We start from the raw sequence: 15,718 nt of genomic DNA on the forward strand, positions 1-15,718 counted from the left end.
TACAGACATTTCTTGATTTGATTTCATACAGTATATCCAATTAACAGCGGATATGTTAGATAAAAAAAACATTTCACAACTGTCAGTATAGTGAGGCAAATCTGCTATCAGTGTAGCAGATGATTTTATCTATTGTTATCCAAAAATGTTGAGACACAGTCCATAAACCTCTATCATAACTCACATAACATTTATTTATTGAACTTTCACACAGTTGGATCAGTTCTGTAACAGCCTTTGAACAACCACACAAATGTGGCAAATGCATGTATTTGGTGGCTTTCTTCTGTGGAACACAAAATTAGATGTTTTGAAAAATGTTCATGCTGCTCTTTTTCGTACAATGAAAGCATAATAAGCATGGGTTGTAAAAGTACAAATAGGAGTTGTGTGAACACTGAACATTCACAAAGTTTCATCTCATTTTTGGTTGAACTGAGAAAGAAAGTCATACAGGTTTGAAACAACATGAAGGTGTATAAATGATGACAAATGTAATTTTTGGGTGAACTATTCCTTTAATTCACCAGATTTAGATTACAATCTCTCTCATGCACAATAACACCTCCCATTTGGTGAGGAAAACCGTGTCCAGAGACAAACGTTGAGGCAATTCTTCTCACAATGTTGACAGAAGCCTTTCGATTTCTTTGAAGAGTTATATGTATCATGGAATCAGTTTGACAGAGTTGGGCATGTTAATTTCACTGAAACGTATTAATTTTACTCATTCAGCACAACAGCATCAAGAAAACAATACTAGCTGGTGTATTTGCTATAAATAAAAAGATAAAACACTAACAGTATTATGAGGCCTTTCAGCTCCTCAATTTCCTCTCACAAAGCTCAGTCGTCCAACTCGAGGCCAAAGTGACTGTATAAGTCTCGTGTGGTCACTCCACGCAGGCCAGCTGAGAGAAACAGAGAGACAGTTGTCTTTGTCAGTGGTCAGATGGGGGAGAATGACGTGGCACAGACCCCCTCTGGCCCTCAGACCAGCTGAAGTCACCGTGAGGCCAGAGCAGGCAAGAAACTCTGCATGCTGGGAGTCTGAAAGGGTCCATTATATTACGGAATATAACGGTAATACTGGAGGATGCCATTATCATAATCTTGACACTAGAGAGAAATGCCAAGCGTATGGAGGCTGTAACCCATTTATATGAGTGGGATGGGAGAAATGTGTAGGCCACAAGTGTTTATGGAGAGCAGATGAAAGATCATCATGGTATGAAATATTTTTATGTTGGTATCAGACCAACATAACACCTTTGCATTTACTATTCAACACATGATTGTTCCATCAAGTCTTACCTAATCTGCCCAGTAAAGTTTGTCCAATGTCTTTAATGTCATTGTATTCGTGCAGCAGGTCTATGTGCTGATCCAGCTCTTGTACAACAAATCCTCTGTAAATACAAGAACAGAATAACAAGCTCAATTTAATCTAACAATAAATAACAATGAAATTCTTTCTTTAAAGAATAACAATGTAGTTAACAGCAAATTATCTAAAAAGACCAGATTATGTATTTTAGATTTTTTTAAAATATTATTTTAAAGGAATAGTTTTGAAATTGTTACACAAAGTTACTGTATTACTTATGAACACCTGAAATAAAGCACACGATCGCATTTTAAAGGGTTAAAAAAAAAAATTGTCATCAATTACTCACCCTCTTTGAAACACAAATGAAGACATTATCACAAAAAAGATATTTTAAATGAAATCAGAGATTTCGGTCTCTCAATTGACAGTCCACGCAACTACCATTGTTGCTTCAAAAAGTTCAAGAATTTGAGACTTCAAGATTCGAGATCGTAAAATTAACCCATATGAATCGAGCAGTTTAGTCTAAATTCTAGATTGAATTTAGGCTTTTATTCACATTTAAACACTGATCAGCGAACATACACAGAGGCTCTACCGTACCTGCTTGACGTGAAAGAACAAACCTTATTGGTTCTTGAGGAAGCTCAAATGTGCTGCGTAACCAGGGGCGCCGCTAGCAATTTTGGGCCCTATGAAAGAAAATGAGGTTGGGCCCCCTACCGCACCAAACATACAAGCCAACCAAAATCTTTGTCTACATTTACTAATACTGACCTATTACTTTTGCTATTGGTTTTGACCACTAGGTATCAGTATTTAGTCAGAGACCTACCATGGCAGTAATCAGATATTCATAGAAAATGCAACATTCTTAAACAATGGTTAAACATACACCATATTAAACATGAACAAAGTGCAATATACACTGCAACAGTGACTTTTAATAATCAATTAGATACTAGAGACAACTAGAGCTAACATTACAGCAAAGGAAGCTCTCTCTCTCTCTCTCTCTATACCTCGCTTTTCATTTTTGACGACCTTCGTCGAACTCGAAAACATCTCTAATTTGACAGTTTACCATCTGATCTCACTCAGTGACTCTAGGCCAGTGTTTCCCAACACCACTATAAAAATAGAAAAATAATAAAAAAAAAAACTGCACAAACATGCATTGCTTCAAACGGCATATAAAACTATTATATTAAAAGTAGTACTCACATTTAATGCTTAACTTGAGCTTGTGTTAGGTAAGAACACAAAAAGGTCAAGTATGATGTTAGTGATAAAACAAAAAAATTACATATCATTGCTTTAAATTTACACCTCGTATTTAATTAAACACTGTCATCGAAGTTGGTATTGTGGCTTTATATAGCTATTATATAGCAGACTTACACATGTCATATAATATTAACATTTTATGAAAATCAAGCTCAAAATGAGTTACGAGGTTTTTGACCAGATATTTTGTCTCTCACTGAAACAGACGCATCTGAGGTAGTAAGAGCATCGCATTATGTTTTCGTTATCGTACAGTAACGTTATATAAAGTTTATTGTAGCTATATGGGCGCTCAGTCTTGTTGAAATCTCATGATTAAAATCTCATGATATGATGAAACGCTATGCACAGGACATTTAAAACAGTATGCTTCAACTAGACGACAAAGACAAACAAAATACAAAAAACGTTAGCCTTTATGGACATAGTGTTTCTTGAGTAAAGAAAACACTGTACTTACGTAAACATCAGTTCTTTATTTACCCTCACACTGCAGAGATCCCCGACTCCAAACCATGCGCGGGCAGGCGTGGCGGAGTTATATGAGATTTGACTGACAGTTTGAGGAGCCAATGGAGTTGCGAGGTTTAGTCACAAACTCTTTTAAATGCTTTTTATTAGTTAAATATTTGTAAAACCCACATACAGACATAAAGGATGACCAATAGCATTAATTTTATAAAACAATGAAGAAATATAGCGATACAAGGTTTTGTCCGGACAGCGCGATGATTCTTATTTGTAGCATTTATTTTTTAGGAATTTTATCATTTTCCACGGCACAGCTGACAAGCTGTCACGGCACATTTAGTGCGCGGTGCACAGTGGTTGGGTTGGGAAACACTGCTCTAGATTACGTAGGACGGGACGAAACCATGCAGTGAATGGGGGGGATCATTTTGCAGGAAAATGCAGAAATAAGCCGTAATTTTATTTTATTTGTAATTCTTTGGTAGATTATACATTTATAATTTCTATTAAATTACTACTAGTACTATTACTACTAATAAAACCGATCTCTGTGGGCCCCAAAAGTGCGTGGGCCCTTAGAATCGTCCTAACTTTCCGCCCCTTAGCGGCGCCCCTGTGTGTAACACACGAGAATGATCCTCATTGGCTCTTGTGGAAGCTCAAACATGCTGTGTAACACACGAGAATGAACTTCATTGGCTCTTGTGGACGCTCAAACATGCTGCGTAACAGCAAGCATGCTCGAGCTTCCGATTACCATATCTCATGTGTGCGTTGATGAATGTTTATATGTGAATAAAAGCCTAAATTAAACCTGTTCATCATATATAGTGACTAAACCACTCAATTCATATGGATTAGTCTCTTTATGAACTTTTTGAAGTGTCAAAGTGGTAGTTGCGTGGACTGTCAATAGAGAAATCTCTTTTATTAATGAGTAATTGGTGAGTAACTGATGACAGAATTTTCATTTTTGGGTGAACTAACCCTTTAAGTTATTTTAATCCTGTAAAGCCTGACATACAAAATAATCATCAAAAATCTACATTTTTTAAATGGAATAGTTTTGATCATGTTGATAATTTAAAGGCCTTATAAATTTGTGAATAAAATATGATACAGTAGGTGTTATAGCGTTAATGATGCTGCTTTCGTTATTTTGGAGCGTCACAGCCTGAGTTCAATTCCATTATATGGAAACGAGTCACCAGGATATTCTTCAAATCATATTTTGTGTTCCACAGAAAAAAGAAGGGAATTATTGAAGAGTTTTCCCTTTTTAAAAAGATGCACATGATTTCTAAAACAACTCTAATGGAAGCCACTTAATATCTCTCACATTATGTTTTTTTCTGAATTTAGGATCTCCCAATCACCATAAACTGTAAATAAGAATTCTAAACCTATTATTCTATAGTATCTTCAGTATGAACACACAACATCTCTTGTATCTCTCTTTCCCACATTCACTACCTACTCTTTTTCCAACAAGGCGATCTCTGTATCCAGCCGATCAAGTGTTTTCTTGAGCTCTTTGACTTCTTCCTCAGTGCACAAGGGAGATTTCACCATACTAGACTTCTGAACCTACGACAGACAAAAGACAATTTACCACATATGCACCTTAATTCACATATCTGTTATCAGTTATCAAACTCTCATGAATATCGCTTTCTAGGTCTAGGCATCATATCACAGTAATCACATAGTATACAATAGTACTCTGATCTGATGGTTCAATAATAGACTTTACGTACAGGAGATTTAAAACCTGAATTGACGCTCCTAGCGTTACATCTGGAATCTGCAGGTCTGCAAGGAATAAACAAACGTTGCTAATCACGTTAAAATAGACTTGTGTTAAATTTTTGCAGAGTTACATGTTTTGTTTACCTTCTTCTTAAAGACACGCCCCCTTGTCTTGGCGTAACTTTGACGTGCGTATCATCTACAATGGATTTCGTTTTCATTTCTAGTTCCGCGGTCGCATTCATTTCTTCAGAATCCACGTTAAGTGTCCTAACAGGTGGATTATATGGTTTTAATATGCGAACAGCTGATGATTCACGCGAATTCTGAGCATGCTCTTGAACTGTAAACAGTCGCGTGCGGTTTTTGTGGGATAAATTCGCGCCTTGTAGCGTCATCATTCGTAATCGCTCTGATTGGTTCGCTCTGGTATGAGCCGCTTTGATTGGTCTATTGATGCACTTCCGGTGCACGCCATTAGATATTATGCACAGAGCCAATACTCTTTGGTACAGCCAGAGCCGTTGAAAAACATATTTACCGGCTCTGGGTACAGCTTGCTTTAAACAGATGTTGGTTTTGCAAGCAGGAGTCAGAAATATTTGTACACTTATTTGTACACTTATTTTAGTTGTATTTAAGCCTAATCATTTTAGTCTCAATTTTCATTAATTGTTTTTGAGTGTTTTCACAAAATTATTCAAATAATTGACACAATGGTCTTGTTTTGTTTGATTGTGATAGCGGTTTATTGGAGGCTGACAATACACGATTCAAAATTCTTACTGTTTTTGGAAAAATCGCATGCATAAAGTAAAATATATGTCAGTTGTACCAACTATCCTTCCACTGACTAAAAGTTTTTTGTGATTCTTTAAATTATATAAACTTCAACAGAGGCATCTTTGTTATTTTGAACGGTAGGCCTAATTGATGTACAGTATAACATGACATGATTGGGTTTTTTGTAAGGCATATCTATTAGATTATTATGTTTTTTTTATTATTATGTTATAATTATGATTATTATTATGTCCCCTGGTGAATCTGATATTCCACACACATACACACACACACACACACACACACACACACACATATGGATCATTATACTGAGAATGTGAGAAGTTTGGAAATAAATATATATGGGCTTTGTAATGTTGCAAAAAAAAAAAAAAAAAAAAAAAAACTACAGACAGGATACACGAGTAGTGTATTCAAAGCAGTTCCATATTTTGTCGGTAGATGGCAGCATTTCACAATCTATGCAAAACAACTAAATGGGGACGATGGAATTTTAGGGGTTATTATTAGTATTTAAAATATCTAATTTGGAAAGAGATTATTAGATCATCAACGTTTTAGAAATTAAACCACAACACAGTGTTTATAAAGAACATAGATAGTAAAACACTGCTTACAAGAGACAAAAATGTATAGTAGTCTCACCAGTGAGTAATGGCAATTGATTGTGGGATGTTAAGTGAGTGACAGTCACCAGAAATTGTTAAAAATTTTCTCATCAATGCACCAAACATTTATTTGAACACACTTCACATACATTTACACTCATAACCTGAATTTTATCCAAAAACAATGAATAATGAAATCTGAATTAGTATCAGTAATATCAAAGTAATATATTTCAAAGACTTGAAATACAAACTGTAGACTGTCTTGTAAAGAATACACCACTATTTAAGTATGCAGAAGTAAAAGTGGGGTCCATTGAACAGTGTTTGGATACTGATGAGGACATGATCTCCACATCCCACATGAGACTGACACCAACGTCTCTTTCTCAATCACTGCACAATGTCCTTAATTTGATTAACAAACTGTATGTGGAAGGACAGCATCTTAGTACAGCTGCAGGAAATAGCTACAGGATGTGAACTTAACACAAAGAACAACAAGGAATATAATAATTAATAAAATCACATAAACACCATGTAAGGTGTAGCTATATGGTTGCTAAGGTGTGTTTTTAGTTCAGAACAGCTTTACTCGAAGGATTGCTGCAATACATGAGATATGAGGTATTACACGGTTCTTTGAGAAGACTTCAGTTTTAGAGGAAAGAATGAGAAGGTGGAAATTTACTTTGTGCTCCAGATTTCCCCTGACATTTAGATGTAGTTATCGGTGAAGCTGTTAAACTTTATCACCTCTGCCAGTGTTTCAGAGTTTTTGCTGCACAGGGACAAACAGCAAAAAAGAATTGTGTGAAAGTAGTACATCAAACACCTGATCTGTCGCTAGTGCTTGTCTAAAGGGACGTGTTTATGACGTCTAGAGGGCCTGTAAGATTTACAGTTGTCATTCATGACATACTTAGACAAGAAATTATTTAAGTCTTTCAGTTCAACAAGATGATATGAGACCCATCTGACATTATGGTGAAAAAAGTGTTTTTTATATAAACAGTATATACAGTGGTGGTCATAATTATTGGCACCCTTGGTAAATATGATCAAAGATGACTATAAAAATAAATCTGCATTGTTTATGCTTTTGATCTTTAATTCATAAAATTAGCAAAAATCTAACCTTTCATTGAAGGAAAAGAATTGAAGGTGGGGGGAAAATCACATTATGAAATAAATGTTTTTTTTCCAAAACATGTTGGCCACAATTATTGTCACCCCTAGAATAGAATTTTTATAAGTAAAATATCTCTGAAGTATATTCCCATTCATATTTAAATTTTTTTAGCACACCAGGGTGATCATGAACATGAAATTGTCCAGCCATGACTTCCTGTTCCACAGGAGTATAAACATGAAGAAACACAAAGGCCAAATTCCCTGAATCATTCATCACAATGAGTAAAACCAAAGAATATAGTTCTGATGTGCAGCAAAAGATTGTTGAGCTTCACAAAATAGAAAGTGGCTGTAAGAAAATAGCTAAAGCATTGAAAATATCCATTTCCACCATCAGGGCAATAATTAAGAAGTTCCATTCAACTAAAGATGTTACAAATCTGCCTGGAAGAGGAGATGTGTCTATGTCGTCCTAATGCGTGGTGAGGAGGAAAGTTTGAGTGGGCAAAGACTCTCCAAGGATCACAGCTGGAGAATTGCAGAGATTAGTTAAGTCTTGAGTCTCAGAAAGCCTAAAAAAAATGATCAAACAGCACCTACATCCCCACAAGTTGTTCAGGAGGGTTTCAAGAAAAATCCTCTGCTCTCATCCAGAAACAATCTCCAGCATATTCAGTTGTCAGACACGACTGGAACTTCAAATGGGACCTGCTTCTATTGTCAGATGAAACTAAAAAAAGAGCTTTTTATCAGCAAACCCACCAGATGGGATTGGTGCACACATGGATAAAAAGTACCCCATGCCCACGGTTAAATATACTGCTGGATCTTTAATGTTGTGGGCCTATTTTTCTGCTGGAGGTCCTGGACATCTTGTTCAGATACATGGCATCATGGATTCTGTCAAATACCAACAGATAAAAAATCAAAACCTGACCGCTTCTGCTAGAAATCCAATAATGGGCCGTGGTTGGATCTCCCATCAGGACAATAATCCAGAACAAACATCAAAATCAACACAGAAATGTGTCACTGAGCACAAAATGAAGCTTCTGCCATGACCTGAACCCTAAAGAAAATGAGTGGAGTGAACTGAAGAGAAGAAGCACCACCATGGAGCTGGGAATCTGAAGGATCTGTAGAGATTCTGCATGAAGGAATGATCTCTGATCTCTTGTCAGGTGTTCTCCAAACTCATCAGGCATTATAGAATAAGACTCAGAGCTGTTATCTTGGCAAAAGGAGGTTGCAAAAAGTATTGAATAAAAGGGTGCCAATAATTGTGTCCAACGTGTTTTGGAGAAAAACATTTATTTCATATATATATATATAGGAAAAAAACACATTTAAAAGTACAGTCTCTGAATGTAGAATTGAGAATTAGGAGGAAAAACCATTTCATTCTAAAAATAATGTCACATAAAACATTTAAATGATACAATTTTATTAATCAATAATAAATATTATTTATAATGTGTAATAAATTCATTTATCTTAATTTAATTTAATTATAAAATATTATAAATAATTCCGTCCCTTTTAAATTTGGGAAGAAATGTGGCCTGGACTTGTTTTTGTAAGATTTGCTCATTGAGCTGCATTAAATAATTATTTGCAAAGTGTTTTCATCTTTAAGAATTCATAAAACATTACTGGAAAACAACTAAACAAAATATGGAGTGTTTTTAAAATAAAATCCTCAACTCTTTGCACTAGGTTTTGATGTAACATGTATGATGTATGGTTTCTGATGTAATCTTATGCAACTTACCTTAACTATGTGCTGCAGATTTATCTTGCTCAGGGCTGTTTGAGACAAACTGATTCAGCATTCACTAGACACATAATATCTGTTCAAAATCTGCTATCTGACGCTGAATATCTTGTGAGCTTGTGGCCATTTCAAGAGCCGTCTGCCTATGGTTGAATGGGCAGTGTCGAAGGAAGAAGGGTTTAAATAATTAAATTAAAAGAAAAGGACAAATTAATCCATTTGGCCGGCACTCTTGAGCCATGTTTATTTGTTCTCTCTCCATACAAAGAGCCGGAGGATGTGAGTGGATAGGATGAAAAATCCTCCTTTTCCTCCAGATTTAAACAAACAAGTCTGCGGTGGATTCAACACCAAATAATACAATTTATTTCCATGATTGTGTTGGTTTATGTCTGCAGAATTACCTGCTGATAAGACCAGCATTAAAGGCGGTTTTATGTTGGTTATGGATGGTTTGGAGCTTGTTTAAGCCTAGTCATAGTTAACAAAGGAAGACTGGCTGGTTAAACTAGTTAAAGAAATCGTTCATGCAAAAAATAAAATTCCGTCATCATTTATCACCCTCATGTTTTTGAGTAAAGTAAATGATGACAGAATTTTCAGTTTTTGATTAATTATTCTTTTTAAATAAGTTTTTAAATGAATAGAATGTCCATTCATCAGCATAGTTTTGACTCATTTCCATTACTACCTTGTTTTCCCCATGTCTTGTTGTATTCACTCTTGACTGAAGCAAGTGGTATGTAATTGGTAGGGTCTGAAATTAAGCAATTTAATGGTGAGAGAATGACTCAGTTTCTTTAAAAGGGTCTGTAACAATCTTAGAATGAAATGCTGATCCAAGAATATATACTAGTGCTGTCAATCGATTTAACAAAAAAAAAAAAAAAGAATTAATCACACATTTTTTTTGCAATTATTAATTACAGAAATAATGTGCGATTAATTAGTAAATTTTTTTTCTTTAAGACCCTTTTAATTTTTATATTGTAATAATTTCACAGTTACTCTCCAAATTAATGTAGAAACACCTTAAAGACAGTATATTTTAAATATTTGTTTAATGGCATCTTTTTATGAATGAAGGTCGTATCACTGATACTAATACTATGAATTGAGCGGTTTAGTCCAAATTTTCTAAAGAGACACGATCCCTTTATATGATGAACAGTTTGAATTTAGGCTTTTATTCACATATAAACATTGATCAACTCAGACATCAGTTGTGGTAAACGGAAGATCAAGCATGTTCGCTTGATGTGCGAGAACTAATGAAAACTCATGCGTTACGCAGCACATTTGAGCTTCCGGAAGAGGTTTGTTCTTGTGTTTGAAGCAGGTTCGGTTGAGCTTTTGTTTATGTTCGCTGATTAATGTTTATATGTGAATCAAAGCCTAAATTAAGTCTGTTCATCATATAAAGCGATCGAGTCTCTTCAGAAAATTTGGACTAAACCACTCAATTCATATGGATTAATTTTACAATCTCTTCATGAACTTTTTGAAGTGTCAAAGTGGTAGTTGCATAGCTGTCTATGGAGGGACGGAAATCTCTCAGATTTCATCAAAAATATCTTCATTTGTGTTCCAAAGATGAACGAAAGTCTTACGACTTTGGAACGACATAAGGGTGAGTAATAAACAACAGAATTTTCATTTTTGGGTGAACTAACTCTTTAATTGTAATTTGCCCAAAACATTATCTCAAATATATCTTGAATGCATTTGCATGTCATCATGTTTGAAATTCATATAGCCATCCACCTCAGAGAAGCATCTACAGCTCTTCTGCCTGTGTCACCGTCAAGGACCCGACACTCCCTCTTTATGCCGGCTCTTTAAGGAGGCCAAGGGAATGGAGAGAGGCCAAGAGATCATTGACAGAGAGAATGAGGTTCATCTCAGTGAGGGATAATTCAAGGCATGTCATAAAACATCAATACTGCTTCAGAGGTCTGGCCAGCACAGCTGCATGCTGGGAAACATTATGGCTTTAAATAATTCAACACAGGAACAAACTTTATTTTAGTTAAAATTCACATCTGACTTTCAACTCATCTAAACACACATACATACTATCATGATACAAGTAATCTATACAAGTTTTTAATTATAATACAGTGTCTTTATGAAGCATTCATTTTTTTTTCCATAATTTTGTGCACTTATTAATATAATATAATATAATAAGAAATATTATTCATTTTATTTCTAGTATTCAAACTCTTCATTGTGACGATACAACTCCATTATCATTGAATTGTGAACGTGATTGGAGTGTCAAATTGACTTGATTAGACATGATTTAGAAAAGCACACATTTGTCTAAACTACGAGACAGATAAAGCTGCAGTGACTTTGGCATATGAAAAGTCTTTGAGAGCTCCAGCCAACTCTGAAGCACAGTGAACCCAGAGGACAGTGGATTGATCCCAATTCAATCTGACAGAGAGCACATCCAAAACAACGCATATACAATGACTGGACTGCTATGCAACAAAATGAAAGCCAACATACATCATCTAAATAATTATTGCATGGATATTATGCAATAAAATAAAGAGAAAGAAATTAATGTTAGAAAAAATGGTAAGAAATTAATGTTTTTATAGTTTGTTTTGTCCATACTATGTGCTAACAAAAAGCTAACAGCCTCATTAAAGGTAAGGTAGGCAATTTCGGAGAGGTTAGCAATAGCAAGCTAGCTTTGAAAGCATGAGATCGCACCCTCCCTTCAGAGCGTTTTTAAAGCCACGCCTCCTTCAAAACACATGAACACACATAGCAGATTCTGCAAAGCGTCATGAGATGAGAGATGGCATTAAATTACCTCGTCTCAAAGCCCATAACATTACAACAATAATTAACATAAACAACTTACAGCTCTAGTTGTACCACCTGACGGCTGCAGATTAATTTCAGTGTTAAGAGTTGTGGTCATAGAAATTTATAAATCTGAGTCTGAGGATGTCAACAGCTCCAGGTAAAATGTCACAGGTTGTCATTTCGTAATTACATTTATGACAGTTATTTTTTACGACATCACGCTTGTGGCGCTTGGTGACTGTCTGTCTACAACTCTGCACAGTGTCACTGAACGCGCTGATGACGTGTGATGTCTGTGCGAGCAGAGCACATGGAGGTATGGAAATGCTGACAGGCAGGTAGGACATCGTATCATTGCATTTGAAACAAATTTTTTGGTCCTGAGAACAGAAGATGTACATGTTTTAATATTTAGACCACTTCTATTATTGATTGCTATCAGGATGTGACGAGAGTTTCAACCAGTACAACAAAAAGTGTTTTTTTTTTGTTTTGTTTTTTAAATTGCCTACCCTACCTGTAAGTTTCTGACACAGGGGAGTTTACTGTTTTTAATTGTCATAAGTTCAGTGAGTTTCTTATTTCTCTCTCTCGCTCTCTCTCTCTCTCTCTAAAATCTTACACATTACCAACGGTTCCATTCGTTTAAATAAAAAATTAGTTAATGTTACATAAGTAAATTGTTATTTAATGTTAGTTAATGTATTATGAACGTATATGCATTAACAACGAACATTATTTATTTATATAACTATAAATTATAATATTAACCTAGACAAATAAATTGTTGTTCATTCTTAGTTCATTATACCAAATATATTAACTAATGTTAACAAACCAAACCTTATTGTTAAGTGTTAGCAATAAAACCAATGTCAGATTTGATAAAGATCAATTAAATGTTGTATAAAGTTTATTGTGTCAGTTCATGTTAATTAAGGATTGTGTTGCTTACCTGATGTTCTCTTTATGTGATGCTGCTGGCAAATGTCAGAAAGACCAAGAATTCCGATTGCTCCAATTTGTCAAACTTTTGAGCCAAGAGTTGAGGAAAAGTAACCAAAAAAGTAAATTGCCAATAGTGTATTAGATGTATAATATTTTTGCCATGTCTGTTTTGTTCAAGTTTATGTTTTCATGACTTTTATTTTGTAGTTTTCATAGTTATGTTTCACGTTCCTGTTTGTCATGTGATTTCCTTTCCCTCTTGTGATCTTGTCATCTGCTTCCTTGCTTAATGTGTCATGTTATGATTGGTTCCTTGTTTCATGTGTCTTGTTTTTATTGGTTCATTGTGTTCAGGTGTTTAATTTTGTATAATTAGCCCTCATGTTTCCATTGTTGGCTTGTCATGTATTGACAGTGTAACCCGCCGTCAGCGAGTCCAGTCATAGTTCACGTTATATTCATGTCTATGGTATGTTCTCAGTCAGGTTTACTTCAGTCATTGTCTTGTTTTCTTCACTTTGGATAATAAAGTTATTGCCTCAAAATAAAGAGTCGACTCTGAATCGCTTAAACGAGTCATTTGTAATTTGAATCCCATTTCCGTGAAGTTCATACATCACAAGTTAACACATTTGCATAATGCCCGCCTATGTTTTGTGTGGACATCCCCCGAGAACTTGAACCCCCGTCAAATATTGTAGCTGCCTGGTTCGTATTGTGTACATGTCGAGAAGATGCTGTTTTATGCTCTGCAAAAGCAAATTCTCTTTGTAAACACTTCCAAAGGATGAGGATGTGAAGAGTCAGTGGTTAAAATTACCACAGCAGTATAAGCTTCTGACGATTGCTTCTCAAATCTCTGTGAGGTCTAAATGGAATTTACAAAACGCTTCTCCATTAAAGATGGGACAGTACCCACTTTATTTGGACCAACTTGCTCCTCAGAATCACAACCTGTAAGTATGATTAATTATTGATGTATATATTTTATACCGAGTGTTCAAAATGTGTTTTAGCTATATTGTGTATATATCTCCAGCTAACCTGCTAACTCACGTACTGTCTTACTGAATTACTTCTGCTAATCAGCTGTGGCCCACTATTACCTAAAACTGTGTCCATTAAAGCTGATTGTCTGTCATTCGTACTACTTTGAGTAATGATAAAGGATGGAGCAAGATTTGTTTTATAAACTTTAATGTTACTTACATCAGTCATTCACGTTAGTGCTCGGCTAAAATATGCGCTGTTATTGATACAGTTAATAATACAGTTCCCACATGTGCACCGCAATAAATTAGAAATTGATGGACATACACTTGTTAATGCTGATGTAGAGGAATTAAAGTTGCAACATCTCATGATGAACATCAAACTGAGTAGCGTATCACTGAGAAACACCCTGCTACCTTGTCCTTTGCGATGGAGTTTCGGGTCGAATAACTAATTCTTCCAATAATTCATCATCGGACTCACGTTCAGATTGATATGGTAAAATTGACACCATCATTACTGTCTTTACAGTGTGTACAATCGCTGAACTTTAGGAAGCCTCCGGAGCTGAAGATCAGTTATGTTAATGGCGTTTGTTTCCACACGCGCTGTAAGCAGTAGACCAATTACAACAGCCTGGGCTGTCTGGCCAATCAGAGCAGAGCAGGCTTGCGGTTTTGTGCCGAATTCTGACCCCCACCAAATTATTACCCCCTAGTATTGGTAGGTTTAGGATTAGTTGTGGGGGAGGGGTTAGGATTAGGGGTGGGGTTAGGATTAGGCATTTAGGTAGCGACTTCAGCGAGGGGGGTAATAATTTGTCAGGGAGTCGAAATTCGGTACAGCAGCGGAAAGAAGGGATTTAGAGAGACTAATTCGTTCGAGAATCATTGACAAATGTGGTGATGTGCAATGTAAATTATGAGAAAATAAACCTGTTGTAGGAGACCTCCTAAAAAACTTAGGAACATTTCAAACAGCATAACAGGGGCACTTTAAATTAATGAGCCTGCTAACTTTGCGATATATTACAGGTAGAGACATATTCCAACTGGAATCACAAAATGATCCAACAGGTTGTCTAGGAATTATCATACACTGTAAAAAATTATTATGATTTTAATGGTAAAAGACTGTAAAAATGCTACGGTGAAAAACAGTTAACTGGTTTACAGAAAGTTTCCGTACTATATACGGTGAATAACTGTAATAGATCTAATCGTACATTTAATGTAATTTTACGGTAAAATACCATTAAATTTACAGTTTTTGGAAGTGAAAAATAAGTCTTTGTATCATTTACAGTGAAAAACTGTAAACTGAAATTCCCACAATTCCCTGTGACACTTCACATTTGATGTATTTTTGTTGAAATAACTGTTTCTTCTTAGTTTTTCTTAGTTTTTTTTCCCTAATCAGTTATGTACATTAGGGTTTTATGTTGCATCTAATGTTGTTAAATTAACGTTTATTGCATTTTTATAATTTCATATGTGTTACCATGATGGTGTTTAGCGTTTGTGTGAATGACACTGTGTGCACCTTCTATATATTAGTATTGTCCTTCTCAGCTTGTGGAAAAGCTGCTTGTGATGAACTTTGATTCATCATGTAACTCATCACCACTGTGTTTGGTGGTTGTCAGTGTATTATAAAGGTACAAAACAGATATTAGTACTTCAGTAGGTTGGTAAATTAACATTATATCAGTTAATGAAATAAATCTGTAAAACCTAAAATGTTGCTACCGTATTTTTACAGTAAATTCCTGGCAACCACAGCTGCCGGTTTTAT

The 15,718-nt window shown here is 35.3% G+C and overlaps 1 protein-coding gene across 1 annotated transcript; it reads right to left on the bottom strand.

The window, feature by feature from the left end:
• Positions 1–171: 171 nt before the first annotated feature.
• On the bottom strand, positions 172–5,234 carry swi5 (SWI5 homologous recombination repair protein). Its single transcript, XM_051911341.1, has 5 exons — positions 4,982–5,234; positions 4,846–4,900; positions 4,566–4,675; positions 1,315–1,409; positions 172–911 (listed from the first exon to the last, which is right to left on the bottom strand). Exons 1-5 carry the CDS (start codon positions 5,080–5,082, stop codon positions 847–849), a joined length of 426 nt encoding a protein of 141 aa, XP_051767301.1. The 5' UTR covers positions 5,083–5,234; the 3' UTR covers positions 172–846.
• Between the last annotated feature and the right edge of the window lie 10,484 nt (positions 5,235–15,718).

This window comes from Ctenopharyngodon idella, chromosome 10 (assembly GCF_019924925.1).
Source record: "Ctenopharyngodon idella isolate HZGC_01 chromosome 10, HZGC01, whole genome shotgun sequence".
In the NCBI taxonomy this organism is placed as follows: Eukaryota; Metazoa; Chordata; class Actinopteri; order Cypriniformes; family Xenocyprididae; genus Ctenopharyngodon; species Ctenopharyngodon idella.